The sequence below is a fragment of the Leptinotarsa decemlineata genome, unplaced genomic scaffold (assembly GCF_025532065.1).
Source record: "Leptinotarsa decemlineata unplaced genomic scaffold, Ldec_3_MD MMD2_tig00000090_RagTag_RagTag, whole genome shotgun sequence".
Classification (NCBI taxonomy): domain Eukaryota; kingdom Metazoa; phylum Arthropoda; class Insecta; order Coleoptera; family Chrysomelidae; genus Leptinotarsa; species Leptinotarsa decemlineata.
The window spans coordinates 2,184,408-2,203,146 of record NW_027412541.1 but is presented as its reverse complement, the minus strand read 5'-3'; the positions used below and the strand labels follow the sequence as shown (position 1 = coordinate 2,203,146).

The 18,739-nt window shown below is 33.0% G+C and overlaps 1 protein-coding gene across 3 annotated transcripts in view; it reads right to left on the bottom strand.

Moving 5' to 3' along the window:
- LOC111516888 (uronyl 2-sulfotransferase homolog pip) overlaps positions 1–18,739 on the bottom strand; it is a 49,302-nt gene that overhangs the window by 1,076 nt on the left and 29,487 nt on the right. Inside the window, exon 4 of one of the 3 annotated variants that reach the window (XM_074172323.1) lies at positions 17,864–18,713. The exons of the other annotated variants lie outside the window; for them this stretch is intronic. Within the exon in view, the coding sequence (XP_074028424.1) occupies positions 18,125–18,713 (589 nt within the window). The 3' untranslated portion in view covers positions 17,864–18,124. Of the gene's footprint in view, positions 1–17,863; positions 18,714–18,739 lie in introns of those variants that run through there. 3 annotated transcript variants of the gene reach the window in all.

Below are 18,739 nucleotides of genomic sequence, written 5' to 3'. Positions count from 1 at the left end.
CTAATGAATATTGTACATTTGTTTGAAGGTGGTTGACATTGTTCACATATTGATATTGTACACATATCCTTACATAATTTGTGGATAACCTTTTCATGGTTAGAATAAACTTGGGATGTCATTGACGTGTGTCCACTGACACACTTATCAACTGATTCAAATGATTCTAAGACATTAACTTCAAACCATTTTTTGATTGGGCCATTATATGCTACATTACCGTGTTCAAAGGTTGAATAAATAAATTTACATCTTCTGAAGAGATGGAAGGCAGCTCAGAAGATTGCCGATATATTCTGGCAACGTTGGTAACGTGAGAATGTGCCATCACTATTCAAATGAAGCAAATGGCACAACAAACAGAATTCTATCAAAATAGATGACATTGTTATAATCTAATCTATGAACCTAACGCACCTCTGAACTGTTGGCTCAAAAAAGAAATAGTTCATCTTCATCCAGCAAAAGATGGAAAAATACGTGTTGTTGACATGACAGCCAAGAAAATAAATTTTCGAAAACCAGTCTCCAGGTTATGTGTGTTGCCAGTACACGACTAGAACGAAAGAATAGTAATTGTTGAGTTTATTTCGTTTATTTAATTCAAATGTATCACATTCTGTATAACTATATTTGATGTTTTGTTGAATTTTGATGTTTTGTTTAAGGTAGCTGTGACGTTGGAAAAATAGATAGGTCGAATATATTTACTTTTCATGAATTTTATAGTTGATTTGAAACCAAGGTGAGACAGGTTGTATAATTGTTTTAATATGTTTTTTCTTGAAATTTTTGGAAAATGGTATAATATGATAAGTAGAAACATCACAATAGATATATTTATTTGATCATGTTATGTATAAAATACATTTATGACAAGTCAGAAAAACAAATAAATGCAAGGTACAAAGTTTTCTATAAAATAAAATAAACAGTAAAAATTTGTAACAAGTTTACAGGGCACATTATAACATATTAACAACTTAAGTGTGGAGGTTCGACGAGCATCTTCCTTGCGTCAAAAGTGTGTCTACGCACATGTTCTAAATATTCTGAAGTGAAATAAAAACAGTTTTTTTTTTTAATAATTTTTATAACTTTTTTAAAACAAAACATATTCATATTTTTAATAGTGGCAGGAAGTGCACTATACAATTTGAAATCATAAGAGTTTTTTTGTGATTTCATCAGCCTGAAATGTTGAGGTCTAATAAAATTGCTGTTACGTGTATCATGATTGTGTAAACTGGATTGCTTGGGAAACAAGGGGGCTACTTTTGTGAATATCTAATAGGCTTGAGTAAACATACAAAGAAGGCACCGACATAATTTCATGAGTGATGAATGATTCACGGCAAGAATCCCTAAAACCGATTCCAGCAAGAATTCTCAGAGCTTTTTTCTGTAATATAAAAATGCATTGGGCATCACTAGAATTTTTCCAAAGTAGAACACCGTAAGAAATGTGGGACTGCATGAGTGAGCAAAATACTATTTTCAACGTAGTGAAATTTGTTAATGGTTTCAGCTGTCTAAGTAAAAATAAGGCACTCGATAGCTTACTTTTCAAACTTGAAATGTGGCTTGATCAATTTAGCCTATTGTCCAGAGTAAAACCCAATAATTTGACACACTGGAATTCAGGTAAAGGCAGAGCCATAGAAACAATCATATTTTGTGATTTTTCTTATTCATCATGAGTTTGTTGACACTGAACCAGTGCTCCGCTTTTTCTTGTATTTCCATAGACTTATCAACAAGAGCTGAATAATTCCTAGAAGAGTATATCAAGGATGTATCGTCAGCAAATATTACACTGTGACATAACTTCATATAGTTGTAAAAATCATTGATGTAAATAAAGAACAAAAGCGGTCCCAATAGCTCTTACTACCACTTCCAGGCATTTGCATTTTTTTAGTTTGAGACATGTTTTTCCTGACAAAAGCTTCTGAACTTCATCATCTTGTTACTGTTCTTCTTTCCATTTGCTAAGGTTCATCAAATTTTTTAGAGATATGTTTGAAATTCTTGATAAGGCGTCAGTACTTTTGGATCTAGAAATATGCCTAATGTCTGTTGAAAACTGACAAATAAAATCCAGGTATCAGGTTTGTCTGGGAAAAATAGTTTCTGGTTTTTTTAATAAAAACAAACATCAAGGGTTTATGATCAGATTATATTACAAATTCACGTCCTTCAAGCATGAAAAAACAAGTGTTTTATTGACTCATAAATCGCAAGAAGTTCACTATCATAAGTACTGTATTTTGTTTGGAGCATTTGATGATTTTGAAAAGAAGAATCCCAATGGTTTCCAGTATCCCTGCTGAAGTTGTTGTACTGCCGCACCGATATTACTATTTGAAGCATCCAGCATCAATGCTAAAGGAAATGATGAGGAAAGGTGGGCAAGTAAGGCAGCGTTAGCTATGACTGCTTTCAGTTGCGCATTTTACTATAGTTTTTTATTGCCTTTGGGATTACTTTTTTGGAATACATTGAGTGGGGGCTTGAATCTCAGAAGCGTTTGGAGTGGATTTTCTACAAAAGTTCACCATTGCTAAAAACCTTCATAGAGATTTTGAACCTTTGAGTTTCTCATAATCTAAAATTGATTGTTGTATCACCCACCACCCACATTTCATCATCAAGTAAAAATAAAGTTTATGCATTAGATACATTTTTAACTAAGTACTTGAATATTTTGATTTTGGTACCATTATTTTAATGTAATGGGGTTGGTAATAAAATGAAATATTCTAAGTTGCTAATTCTAATAAATTTTACCGTTTTCAGTTTTTTTTTTCACTAAATATAATATAAATTGGTATAAATATAAACTCAAATTGCTTTGTATTAAAAAATCAAAATGGTTGCACGTAATTTAAAAATTCTCATAAAGCTCTTTGCTATATTTGTGGTGATTTTGTAATTGAAAAACACCAAAACAACATTACTGTCTTTGTGAAAAAGTTTGCATATTTTGGTATAGAAATCAGTAATCAAGACAATTGCTGGGTTCCTCACAAAGTATGTTATACATTTCTGTCGAGGATCTATGGAAACTGTATGAAAAAGAGAAGATAGCTTCCAAATTTGCAGTACCCATGATATGAAGAGAGCATAAACATTATTTAGGTGATTGTTATTGTTGGTGTTCAGATGTTAATGGATATAACTCTGAAAATAAAAAAGTTATTTTTTATCCTAACATCCCAAGCGGAGTTAAATAATTCAGTGAGAGACTTGGGTTTGACTAGGGAAAAAGCAGAATTAGTGAGTTCTAGACTAGAAGAGAAACATTAATTGAAACCGGGAACACATCTATTTGCTAGTATAGAACAAGAGATGAACAATTCACTCAATTTTTTCGGCAGGGCAAGGATCTGGTTATGATATTGACAGTCTGATGAATAAATTTGGTATTGAATACAAATAAGAAGAGTGGAGACTTTTATAGACTCATCAAAACAAGCTTGAAGGGTGTGCTATTAAATAACGGATATACTTATGGTTCAGTGCCTGTGGTACATTCAATTCATATGAAGGAAACGTTCGAAAATCTCAATATCATTTTAGACAAATTTAACTATACAACTTATGATCGGATGCTGTGTGGGGATTTAAAAGTTGTTCGTATGCTTCTAGGTCAACAAAAGGGATTCACAAAGTTTCAATGTATTATATGTGAAGGGGACAGCCGAGCCAGAGGGATTAACATTGGTCTGAAAAATAATGATCCTTAAGAAAAACTTCGGGACCTGGCATAAAAAAATATTCACATGCAACTTCATTTGACCCCAAGAAGATTCTTTTAATCAAAAGAGAAATGAAAATTTCTATGTGTTTTACCACTTTTAATTGTAACTAACGTCAGGTACTGCAGTTTCGTCCTATATGGACATTCTCAAACTGATACAATAAACTAAATAGTTTATGAAACTAAACTTCGAGACCTGGCATAAAAAATATTTACATGCAACTTCATTTGACCCCAAGAAGATTCTTTTAATGAAAAGAGAAATGAAAAGTGGCAAAAAACATAGAAATTTTCATTTCTCTTCTCATTATGATCTCCTACCACGTAGTAACGGCTACATCCATCAATTTATTGAAAGATTCTTTCACTTCCACTGCACATAAAGTTGAGTTTGATGAAACGATTTGTTCAAGCTTTGCCTAAAGATAGTGATTGTTTTAAATATTTGTGTGCGGAATTCCCTTATTTAATGTAAATTGATGTTCGATTCAAACATATAAGTAACAATGAATGAGAAGGAACAGGAGTCTTGGATATTATTTAAAGAAGTTCTGATTGAGATTTTGGGTAATGCCAAAGACCCGAACTATAAACTTATCGTAGCTAACATGACGAGTAAGCAAGTTTAAAACTCTTGGTTGCCTGATGAGCCAAGTCCACTTTTTAGTCAATCATTTTTTCCTAAAAATTTAGGTGATGTGAGTGATGAGTAAAGGAAACGGTCCCATCAGGAGATGAAAGAGATGGCGAAACGATACCAGGGACGGTGGAGTATCAAAATGATGGGTGATTTCTGTTGGTCACTTCACAAAGAACAACAGAACGCAATTCATAGTTGAAAAGCCTACGCAAGAAACTTTACGGAGAAACGAAAGAGGTAATATAAAAAAAATATTATAGTTTGAGTATTTTATATTATAATTTAATTTATTAAATATGATTGTAAGCGAAAATGTAACCAATTAATAACACTGTAATTTGCTAAATTTGTATATATCAAAATTTCCCTATTTTTTTTAAGTAATGAATCAATATCATATTGCGAAAGAATGATGGGTAAGTAGAAAAATGATATTAAATACTGTTAGGGAATCCAAAAATATGTAAGATTTAGGAAAATTTGTTTAAAAAGTTTCCACAAATATTTTTTTCGTTGGCCTGTGTGTTTCAAATGATCTGGATGTTCTTTCTCATTTTTAGAAACTATCAGGAAATTTCTGGAAAACAAAACTCAAGATCTGCAGTAATTTGCTGAATATATCATTGACATGTCTGTGCTGCGTTTTATAAACCGACTGTCATTTTCAAACTTTTTCAAAAAACACTTCATTGTGAGATTTTCACTAAACAGTTTAACAAAAACGCAACACGTGTTTCGCCATACAATGGCTTCTACATTACATTTCACCTGATCATTTATTGTTTCGGTCGGTAGCCAAGCGGTTTGGCGTGGGTGCTTTGTTCACTCTCTCGATGACTGCCGTGTTGGTCGGTGGTTCAAGCCCTAGTCTGAACGATCGATCACAAGCACTTTTCAAAGATTGAAACGCAATTTTTAATGGCCACGAAGGCACCATATTTATGTTGGAAGGCGACAGTTTTAAAGTTTGTCATGAAATAATAAAGTGTATAAATTTGTATTCATTTTTTATTATTAATCTGATGAAAAAACTCCGTACTTTACTGACACGAAAGTTCAGGTTATGGCGTTTATCAAATTGATTGGAGGATTATTTTGATTTATTTTTCAGTACACATGTGAATTAGCTTCAGGAATGACAAAGTGGCCATAATAATTTGAGATCAAATAAGTAACTTAGAAAATGTCCACCTTGGTAATTTCAAGTTATCTAGTTCTAGAGAGAGGTTGTTTTACAGTGAAATGAAGCAAGCAAGCGGAAAAAATAAGTTGTTGAGACTTCAGTAATATATAGATCATGGATTCAAAGTGAAATATTTTTTTTGTTATCAGAATAAATGAATGGAAACATTGGGTGAAGCTTCAGGGGAGGAGGCAGGATGCTCCAACGGTCAAGAAAAAAATGACAAAAAGTCACTTTTTTGAAGTTTATAATGATGATCTCAGAAATGAATCGGAAGACAGTTGTAGACTGAAAGTTAATAATATGTTCAATAACAATGAATTAGAAAACTTGAAAATTATAAAGTAGGAACAACAAAAAAAAAAGAAAAACTTCTTCATAAAAATAATAACCTTGAATTTTTCAATGTTATTGTAGAAGAAACGGAAAACTCTGGTAATACATTTTTATATGAAATCATCTTAAAATTGCCAAGGAAATATTAGATTCACAATTAAATAACATAATTGAAACTAAATCCTGAGGGATAAATATGATTGGAATTACTTTGAAAACAAAAAAGCAGCAAATAATTTTGTAAATGATACAAAGATTATTAGGAAAAAGTTACAAAACTGACATTCCATTCAACTATGGGAGGGTATGGCCAGGAAGATTGATAACATTATTTCAGAACAAGACTCAGAAAGAAATATGGACAATATTTAACATTAAAAATATGAACATAAGAGAAATACATTTTTCCCGTAACACAATGTTTCAATGGTTCAGTATATGGCAATGTAGAGAAGCACTGAAGACGGGAAGAATTGATTTTCTTGTTTAGAAATATGCAAATCAGAGGAACAATTTGACCAATGTAATAAAATGATATGCTTATATTGCAAAGATTAGAGTCATAACCCAAATGATGAAAATGCATCGACTTTGAAAAACAAAAGTGATCAGAGAAAAAATGACTTATTCGTTTTTGAAACATACTTCTTTATCCGAAACAACACAATTCAATTCAATTCGGTTTATTGTCCAAGAAACAAAGAATGCTTATGATTAGGGACTATTACTAAATGCAAAGTATAATAAAATAACAGAAATAACATACTTTACAATGAACACATATTAGAAAACAAAATACCAATGAAATGCAGTCAAATAATGAAATTGATTACATAAATTATATGTTGAAAACATGTAATAGAAATAAAATGCAAACTATGAAATTCCACTAATTATATTTTTTTCAATTAATATTTCAATTTTGCAATGGAATAATCCTATTTAATTTTTTTTGGAATTGAATTATATATAATGATCCCATCATGATATATCGACTTTTTTCCAAAATTTGTTTGTATCTCAATTAGTGACAGTAATTTGGTTTGTTTTAGTGACATGATTGTGAATATGTCCAATCGGAATAAAATTTAAGTTTGATTTCTTTGTATTAATTTTTACAGAATGAATGAAGCCGCTAATTTTGAGTTTATAGAGTGAATTCAAGTCCAATAAAAAAATTGGTTTATATAAGTTCAATTTTGATTCCAAATATGCATATATTAATAAATATGCTTCTTATTATTTTGTTTTGTAAGGTTTTCAATTTGAATTTTCCAGTACTTGAAGTGATAAAAACTCAGACAACAATTCGATACAAATTAATGAAAGACTAGGAATAATACATAATGAAAACATACATAAAGTTGAAAGAACTCACAGTAAAATACTGAATAATACAGAACCGACAAAAAAAAAGAGAAAATAGTTGCACGGAATATGACATGACTAAACACAGAGAAAATTTGCTTTATCCAGTTGGACAATCATCCCAGATTCAGATTCACTTAGGTATAATTTGAATGAGAGAAATATGTTTGAATGGAATGAAAGCACAACATTCTCAAACAACAAAAAAAGTGCCCAGTTCAGGTGGAAGTAACAATAAAACAATCTTGAATGAAGATGATATAATGAAAGAAGTTTTGGACGATTATAGCAGAATTTGACAGGAAGCATAAAACAAGAGTCCATGGATGATAATACAACTCATAATGATAGTTAATCAGAATATTGATCTGTACCTATACTGAAGAAAAAAAAACAATGGCCGGAAAAACACTCACATTATTTCAATGGAACATTGGAGCAAATTAATTAAAAAAAATTAAAATATAGAAGTCAAAAATAATTCCAATTTCACAATTTTAATAATAACAAAACATGTAGGGAATTTTCTTCTTTAGGATAGAGTTTTTCTTATCCGAGGCAACATTTCAGTATGTGGTAGTTAATGCTTCAACCCTGCCCTGAAGCGAGAAAAGTTTTCACCCTATAAACAGTGTATGTAGCATTACAGCAACTACTTGTGATCTACTCTGAAGGTAGGAGGCAATCAATTGTGAATCTAAATTAGAAAATCTGTAGAATTTTATTTTATTGATTAGTATAGTGTGAGAGACAGAACATTTTCTTTATATATCAATGTATTATTCGCATGAATATCCGTTGCAGAAGAGTTCTCTGAACTATTCAGTATTTCATATACTTCACTTTCTATTGCGGGATAGAATATGAAAGAAAATTGTACACAATATTGAATTCGGAAAGGAAATCAGTAGGTAAATGCCTTGTACGTCTTTGTCAGCTTGGATCGCGAATGATTATTGAAATCAGTTGGAGATGGCATGTATTCACAAGACTCTCCTTTTTTACCTGTGTTCTATGATTTCAACAGGTTTTAGGTTTGTTCTTAAAATTCCCGATTTAATTTTTTATGGTTATCTTTCTGTGTTCTACAAGAAAACCTTCATACTATTTTTTTCCAAACATTTTTTATAGCTCTTAATTTCATCATTACGAGTTTTTTTCAATTTTATTATTGTATTGAAAATTTTCATTAATTTTTTTATTTGTTTCAGTTGGTGATTTCCACCAAAATCAATATTGAAGTCACAACCTATTATGACCTCAATAGTTTTCTGACAAAATTATTTTAAAACGCGAAATAATTAAGTTATGAAGACATCAAAAATTTCCAGTTGGTAGACAATAGACTGCCAGTTAAATATTTATGTTTGTTGGCATGAACAGTACTTCACAGATTTCGAAATGTTCACTGATTTCATCAATGTGGTACACCGGTTCAGGCTTTGTAGCGTCACTGATTCAAATACTCTACTCGTCCATGGATTTTTTGTCTTCTACAATAGTGAGATACCAGGTGAAATTTGTGCATTTTCAACTGCCCCTTTTTGAAGCCAGTTTTCGTTTAACATCACCATCGTGATTTCTTTTCTTTTGCTATTTTGGTGATAGACTCAACTCAATTTTCACTGAATATTGAGATGCATAATGGACTAACAGTTGTTAATTGTTTTGCATCCCCTTTACTTTCTCTGATACTTCCTGGGAAAGGCGAGGGCATAAAACATGTTTTCCCTTCTGGGTTTCGTCATCTTCATATTCAAAGAGCATTACAAAATTATGTTCTGATGCTTCAAATTGGGACAGGCATGGATACAAATTTGAATATGTTTGATTTTATTCAATCATACAATCTATATCTATACAGCGTGACTCACGGTCGATGGTAGGTTAGACGTTTCTGGAAAACGCAAAGCATGATTTTTCTGAAAATTTCACCTCTCACATTTCCATACCTGTTCTATCGATCTAAAATATTTTCAGTATTGCGGCGTTGCCACATCCATCAAAAAGTCCTAGCAACTTAATTTTTTTAAATGGAACACCCCGTATATTAATACATTTTTGGAATCGCTCTGGTATTTTGATACTTTTTTGTTAATAATGTTCTATACCTATCTCTATCTGTTTTCGAGATAAAAAATAAATTGTGCTAAAGATGGTCCAAAACATAGCCTTAATTGAAATTAAGTACATCAGGACTCTCAATTCATGAAAAGTTGATATTTTGATGATAGTTTGGACAAACTCAAAATAGATAAATAACACCAATATATGCACCATTGTGCATAAAAGTAGTCAAAAGTTCATTTTTTCAAATGAAACCCCCTGTATATTACTCGGTAAATTGAAAGACGGTGAAAAATGCTTCAAAATGATTTATTATGTCCCTATACCTAAACCGTCAAGTTTTCTCAATAAAATCGCTTCTTCTAGAAACATTATTTCTTTTTAGAATTTGGATTTAGGTAGCAGTGGAATTATCAAGCTTATAGCGGTGCGGTTACTTTTATAAGTAATTTACAAAGAGTTATCGACGGTGTTTCGAATCATCTTCCAAAATGAAAGCAAATATTGATTATTCAAACGAAGTTCTTATGAAATTATTTATTATACACATGAACAAAGTTATCAAATCATTTTCAAAACGTGTAAAAAATTCAAGCAAATGTATCCTGAATTAACACCAATGAACGAGAGGAAGTTTGTAAGGTTACAAAATAATTTCCTTAACTATGGCTCAAAGTTTCCAGGGAACAACTGTACCAAAAATCAGTCATTTCTAGGTAAAAAGTGAGATTTTGTGAGCTAAAATATGTGAAAGTACAGACAATAACAGAATAGGATGATTCAAAATAACATAATTGTAAACAAAATATCACATTTTCACAATAAATGCTGAAAATGTTGTCCATTACATTCTAAACACTTTAAAATGTTTTTTTGTGCGCGACTTGTGGTTGCTTTTTCAATTTCCTGGGGATCAAGATCTTCAATAATCTGCACTATTCGCCGTCGCCATTCTTCTTTGGTAGGCACTGGAGTACTGTATATCCTTTCTTTTAAAACACCCCATATAAAAAAGTCAAGTGGCGTGAGATCGGGTGATCTCGGTGGCCAATCCCACGGCCCTAAATGCCTAAAACAACGATCGTCGAAGAGTTCGTCAAGTTTCCTGGAAACTTCCTGGGCGGAATGAGCTGGCGCTCCGTCCAGTTGAAACCACGAATTCCTATATTCTTCTAAAGACAAATTTTCAAGAAAATCGGTTACAGTCGTCCTCTGCATTCAGTGTGTCTTCATAAATGAACAAGCTAATTTTATTGTTCTGCAGAATAGGGTAAAAGAGGGTAATGGGGGTCACTTAAGCGAGAACTCGAATAAAAGTGTAATCATAAATAAACTATTTATTGCAACCGCCTTTAAACATCATATACTTAACTATCATTAGAAATAATTATCAGCCACTCTGGCAATCAACTTTGGATATTATAAAATTAATAAAAAAAAACAGTTTCGAGGCCCATTACACAAACATGAAGGTAATGGTGGTCACCCTGGGGGCAATCGGAGTCAAAGAAAACCTAGCACATATCGCAGACATAACCTTCAGCTGACTTACACCCAGTGCATTTTGCGTGAGCCCATAGCCCACATGATGTGCATCTGAACCATATCTCGTTATTCTTTCCAAAATCGTTGCATACCAGGCATCTGTTTCCAGCATCTTCTGCGTCAGTGTCAACATCTGATACAGAAGTTTCATTTGCTTCTTGTAGTACTTGGCGCTTTGCATTTTCAGGACCCCTCTTCTGTATTGTAGTCTTTTTTCCCCGACCTTTACCTTTCCATCTCTTTTGTTTTTCTTTATCCCCTGATTTTTTCATTTTCTTATTTTCTTTTTCTAACAGCTTTATTGGCGTTGAAGTTAAAATTGTAGCGTGGTGCTTCTTTCGGTCTTTTCTTGTATTCATAACAGGTGTTTTATCTGGCAACTTGATCAAATCATGCAAATTAGCACTAATTTGATTTGACGTGCCAGCTGCTGGTGACATAATATCTGGTTCAGAATCAAGTGTCTCGTTCAGACATCCCAAGAACCGGTGGATAAATTTGTTTTGAAGTACTCGAAACTGGTGAGTGAAATTCTTTTGATGTGCTAGGAATCATGCTGGTAGCTGGGAGAGTTTCATTGCAGTCTTGGATTACAATAGTCTCAGATTGGAGAGTTTCTGCAGCGAAGAAATCTTCTTCTGTGAATACTTCCGGATTTAGTGGAAATATTCCAGTAGCTCTAAAACCAGATTCTCCTTTACTAATAGAGGCAACATTATTAAATACGTTTCTCATCATAAGGTGTTATCTTTTCTGCAAGATGGCTTTTCAAAAATAAGTCACATTCTTTTTTATAGGCCATTTTGAGCGGATCAAAAAAAGAAACGTCCAGAGGTTGCATTAACAAAAAGGTATTAAATTACTAGAGCGATTCCAAAAATGTATTAATATACGGGGTTTTCCATTTAAAAAAATATAATTGTTATGATTTTTTGATAGAAATGGCAACGCCGCAATGCTGAAAATATTTTAGATCGATAGAACAGGTAAGGAAATGTGAGAGGTGGAATTTTCAGAAAAATCATGCTTTGTGTTTTCCAGAAACGTCTAACCCGCCGTCGACCTTGAGTCACGCTGTATACTATTATAAATGTGAAAGTTGGTGAGGATGGATGTATGTAGGTAAGTATTTTCATAAACTACACCTGAATTCAAATCACTGTTACGAAACATATCGTGATATATTTTTCAAATAAAGTTTTTGGAGATTAAATCGTGAGGTGTAGTTTCTGAAATTACTATGGATCTTTATGAAGTAGGTAACGGCCGAATTAGTCAGAAAAGTATTATGTTTGTTTGTGGCTCTTTCACGTCTAAACGACTGAATGGATTTGGATGAAACTTTACATAAATACATCTTAAACATCAGAATAACATATATGCTACAATTACTAAAAGTTTTGTGTGATTTTGGTCATAATATAACGATAAGTATTAAGTAAGTCGGTAAAATTCTTGCTCCCTGAGAGTTATCTTGGCGTGCGCTGTCTCTACCGTTGAAGTTACATGCAGATAATGCACCGTAAGATTGTTTATCTTAAATAGTTTTCCAATAAAAGTCCGTGTTAGCATATATCTCTACCTCTTATGTGGTAGCCACTATATGCAAAATACTGAGTCATAAATACAATTAAAATGGATACTTTTTTCACAATGCACATTTTAGAATATCTGTCAAATACTTATAAAAATTAATACAATTGTCGTTTTGAGTATTCAATACAGACAAACTTTGTTTTTTACAATAAGTAATTTGGACGAATTTGACGCAACGCATCAAACCATTACGCGTCGCATCTACTGTAGGACGTCGTTGACGGTTGTGTTAGTTTCGCGAATTTCCTCATAGGTAAGATAATTCGATTATCGAAGCTATTCTTTACTTAGTGCTGTTGGCATATATTTTTAGTTACAGTATTTCTAAAGTAAAAATATGAATTACTAGGTGTTGCCCGCTCTTATATCAACGTATAGCTAAAGCTACTGAACCTAGAATCTTGAAATATGCAGGTAGGTTCTTTGTATAGCGTTAATAAGAATTAAGAAAGGGAATCAGGAATTTCCACCGTCAAGGGGAAAAAAGAGGGGTTCATAGATTGTATTGAATTTCGTCAGTTTTAAAGCTGAAAACCTGAAGTTTTAGGTAAGTAAAAAAATATTGTAACTATTTGTTTGAAGTGGTCTGTCACGAAAGTTAATGTAACAAACCAAATTCTACGCGGGCAACAACCAGTTATTATAGCAAACTACAGCCTATGGTGAAACGCCTAAGGTGTGTTTATTAGGGATACCAATTTTGTTTATTCTAATAATTCCTAGAAGGGTTGCATATAAACTTTCAATGAAACCGTTTGACTGCGGGTTCTTCACACTAGGAAATGACTATTTGTTATCTTGAAGTTTACAGAGCTTTGTTGAATTCTCGACCAAAGTGTCAATTAATTCTAAATGGAGTTCTGTAGTTTCAAAAGTATATCAGCTGGGTATTCACTACAGATTTTGCTATTTTTTTTTCGTATGGGAACATCTAGGTGAATTTGTTGGGTTCGTCTAACTCCAACGGTATAGGCAGCGTACGCCGAGATAGCTCTCGGGGAGCAAGAATTTTTCCAACTTACTTAATACTTATCGCTACATTATGACCAAAATAACACAACACTTGTAAAGTTTCATCTAAATCGGTTCAGTCGTTCAGGCCTGAATGAGCCACAAACATACATACATACATCCATCCTCACAAACTTTCACATTTATAAAAAAAAATCTGTTTTTCCGTTAACCAGCTGTCGCACCTCTACGAACGACAACCCTCAGAAGTCGAAACTAGTGCGAGCTAAGGATTAACGAGGTCTTACCTTTCAATATGTGATTCCTACTAATAGTATATAGATATAGATAGTATGATTGAGTAAAAACAAACATGTTCAAATTTGAATCCATGCCTGTCCCAATTTGAAGCATCAGAACACAATTTTGTAATGCTCTTTGAATATGTAGATGACGAAACCCAGAAGGCAAAACATGTTTATGCTAATATAGGCATTTAATTTATTGGCAGTCTAGCGTTCACCTACTAGAGATTTTGATGTCTTCAAAACCAAATTAATTCGTGTTTTAGAATTATTTACTCAGAAAACGTTATGATAGGTTGAGACTTCAATATTGATTTTGGTGGAAATCACCAACTGAAACAAATAAAAAATTAAATGGAAATTTTCAATACAATAATGAAATAAAAAATTCGTGATGATAAAATTAAGAGCTATAAAAAGTGTTTGGAGAAAAAATAGTATGAAGGTTTCCTTGTAAAACACAGAAAGGTGACCATAAAAATCAAATTAGGGATTCTAAGAACAATCCTAAAACCTGCTGAAATCATAGAACACAGGTAAAAAAATATTGTCATATGAATACATGCCTTCTCCAACTGATTTCAGTAATCATTTGCAATGAAAGTTGACAAATTCCTGAGATGTAAAATGCATTCACTGAATTCCTTTTAGAATCCAATATCAGTGTGCAATCTTTCACATTGCATCACATTCTATCCCGTAATAGAAAGTGAAGTATATGTACTGAAGAGTTCAGAGAACTCTTCTGCAACGGCTATTCATGAGAATAATACATTGATGTATAAAGAAAATTGTATGCCAGTCTTCATTGACTCTAGTAAAAGCGTTTAAGTGTGTCAGTCACACTATACTGATCAATAAGTTGAAATTCTACGTGAATGAAATGAATAAAAACACTTTTGTCTAAATATCACTGGAATTTTTTTTTTGTCACCGGTTTCGAGTTTGATCCCATTATCAAGTATAAGTATAAAATAAGTAAGTATGAGTATAAAAATGAGTTTTATACTTGATAATGGGATCAAACCCGAAACCGGTCGTAAAATAAAATTTTCCAGTGATATTTAGACAAATAAATTGTTTTTATTCATTTCATTTAAGTGATCAAGAATTACCATAAACAAGTCATCAATAACACATATTAAAATTCTACGGATTCTCTAATTCCGATTCACAATTTATTGTCTCCTTCCTTCAGAGTAGATCACAAGTAGTTACTGTAATGCTACATACACTGTTTATAGGGTGAAAACTTTCCTCGCTTCAGGGCAGGGGTGAAGAACACATACTGAAATGTTGCCTAGGATAAAAAGAACCCAGTCCTGAAGAAGAAAATTTCCTACATGTTTTGCTACTATTTGATTTGTGAAATTGAAAATGTTATTTATTTGTCTATTTTGATTTTTTTATTTCATTTGCTCCGAATGTTCCATTGAAATAATGTAAGTGTTTTCCCGGCCATTGTTTTCTTGCTTTAGTTTATAAATCATTACTCTGATTTATAATAATATGGGCTTTATTCATTGACATACATTGTTTATAAAGAAGAAGTAGATACAAAAATCAATGAAAGGGCGAAGTTCAGCCTGGAGGATAGCATGTTTTACATAGAAATATAAAAATAATTACCTAGTATACATTGGTAAGTGAGTAGTTCATGAATCTTTGTGAGATATTATTTAGCTTTAATAAGGTAAAATATAGCAAAACATACACGTAAGTGTGACAAAGGGAAAACCATATGAGCAAGGCATAAAATGAATATATTATCTATCCAGAAGATTTGTGGGTCTGATTCATCATCGTTATGAGCTGTATTATCCATGGACACAATTTTTGTGATATTTTGTTTTTTGCTTTCCGTCAAATTCTGCTATAATCGTGCAAAATTTCTTTCATTATATCATCTTCATTCAAGTTTGTTCTATTGTTACTTCCACCTGAACTGGGCACTGGATAAAGCAAATTATCTCTGTGATATGACTGAACGTATCATATCCCATGCTAGTATTTTCTGTTTCTAGTCGGTTCTCTAATACTCAGTATTTTACTCTAAGTTATTTCAGTTTTATGTATGTTTTCATTATGCATTGTTTCTAGTCTTTCATTAATTTGTATCGATTTGTTGTCTGACTGGTACCGCTTCAAGTATTGGAAAATTTAAATTGAATTATGTTGTGCTTGGAATAAAGAAGTGATGCTCCCAAAACGAATAGGAATATCATTTTTCTCTTATCACTTTTATCATTCATATTCGATGCAAGTAGTAGATTTGAGCCGGTTCTAAGCCTCTCCCCACCACTATGACGTCACGTGGGGTGAATGACCCTCCCCCACCACTCTGACGTCACGTGGGGTGAATGACCTAGACCGACTCATGCCTCCCCCCACTACTATGACGTCACCAATGACGTAATGGTGTAATTAGGGTGACCTCCTCGGCGTGTAGCTGTGTAATGCATATTCATCAGTGTGTCCTTACCTCTCTCGATGCCGTCCCCCACCACTTGACACCCCCACCCTTCAACCCCCCCCACTGGACACTCCCACCACTGGACCATGATCACACAGCCCCACCACTCGACCATTGGTGGGGTACCACCTCTACAACCAAATAAAAACATTTGAATAGTCTCATCATTCCAAACTTGACTTACTGTCCAGTGGTGTTAATAGTAGTTTCAAGTTTTTACTCAAATAATAATCAAAAATGAATTCTAAAGATATTAATGAAGTTTTGACGAGATTGTCACTCGAAGACGAGAATAATTGGTTTTCGGATGAAGAGGGGGAAGTTCCCAACAACGTCATCGAAGGAGAGGATGGCATCATCGAAGTAGAGGACGACTTCATCGAAGTAATTGATGATGTTATTGTAGAAGAAGAAGAAGAAGAGGGTGAAGCCCTGGTGGTCGCTAGGGGGCTGGAGGATGTAGGTGCCGATAACCTACAAGAGATGAATCCTGAAGATATTCAAGATGAGGGTATCGATGATGATCCGGCGACTGACAATGGTAACGTCATCTTAGGTATCAAGTGGATGAATGTTAGTGATACGGTGGATGATCGTTTGGATCTGTATTGCGTGACAGACTCACACGTGCGGATACGAACAATTAACAACACCGTCCACATGTTATGTTGGTGCTGCTTTAGATTCTACTCACATAGAAATGATAATGGGGGCCATCACGAGCATGTCGACCTCCATTATACGATATCAATGATGGGATTGACACAAACGTGGTGTGAAACGTGTGAGAGGCCTTTAACAAACTTTCGAATGTTAGATGCTTGCATCATTTGTAATAATGTCCCTTCACACATATTAGAATGAATATTTTTTTCAACTTTATTATTGTTATAATAAATATTATCGTTCTCATTATGTTGTTATTACTTTGATAGCCAATTTTTGATAGGAAAAGAAAAGTTTTTCTCGAAGAAATATTACTAACAAAAATTATATACCAATAATCTAAATGATGAAATTTTTTATTTTATATTGGTTTTTATTGGCTATATAACCTTCCACAATCTGAAAAAAATCAATAGAGAATCTGCTTTTTTTTCCATGAAATTCCTACATAACTCATGTAAGTCTTGAAGACTGGACTCATATTTTTCTATAAACGCAGTTATCTCACACAATAAAGGGCAAAATGTATTCATGAATTCTGCAAATAAAATTGAAAAATGAATATTAATATTTAGCTGACTTGTGTCAAAAGAAATTGAGAAATATATGATATTCGAGGTAAGATTTGAATAGCAAAAAAAAGGTTTTGAAAATGGAAAATAACTGTTTTCCAAAACGTTAGCCATTGAAAACGGAAAATAACTGTTTTTCGAAACGTTAACCACTCAAGAAAGCTGAGTATTAATATTCAAGTTTTCAATTTTGTAGGCAAAATTTATGGATACAAGTTGCTGACTAATTGGACTTTCCAGTAGTTCATATTATGTAGTAACTTTTCGAGGTGAACTTTTCAGTTCACCCTTTACTACACATCAGCAGATTCTCTATTGATTTATCTTACCCAGTATAAAAATATTCTGAGTCACTAATCTCAATAGGTCGTTATTCTATTTTGAACTCACATATTGTTTTATTAAGGAATGGTTATCGGTACTGATAAAAGAATATAATATGAGTTGCAACATTTTATTGTCATTCAATTTTTTTTCATGAAATTTCTACATAATTCATCTTAGGAAGTTATTCTTCTTCAAACTCACATATCATTGTTTTATTAAGGAATGGTTATTGGTACTGATAAAAGAATATAATATGAGTTGTAACATTTCATTGTCATTTATTTTTTTTCATGAAATTTCTACATAATCCATCTAAGTTCCGAAAACTGGACTCATATTTTTCTCTCTCTCGCCATAGATTCATCAAAGCGCCGATGCGCCTCAGAAACTGTTTCATTCAAACCATTCGCATTCTCGTTTACGGTTTGCGACACTGGAGGCATGGAAGTTGAAGGTGATGGATTTTCAACCTTTGGAGATGATTGTAATTGGGGCGCTGCACCCTCGTTCCTAATTTTTCTAGGTGGTTGCTCCGTATTCTTCTTTATGTTTTCACCACTCCTTTTTCTTTTTTTTGGACTCTTATCCTCATCATCTGAGCTAATTTCGATAATCTCTGATGGGGGTAGCACAACCTTCGAATATCCATCATCCAAGTCCAGTACCAAATCTAACAAGGCTGGAGTTGGAATTGGCGGTGCTATTGTGGAATGCAACTGCGATTCCACATCGTCATTCAATAACCGGTTTGGATCGAAATCTTTGAGGAAGGACCTTATATTAGTAAATTGTGGGGCCGTAGCTTCCTGGATGATTATATTCTGGTGAACAATCACCCGCCTATGGTATACTTCATCCAACTGCCGCTGATTCTTTAAGGTTGATGGGGCTGGTGATGTATTCTTCGATACAGACATGTTTCTGAAAATAAGTTAGAAAGTATTAGA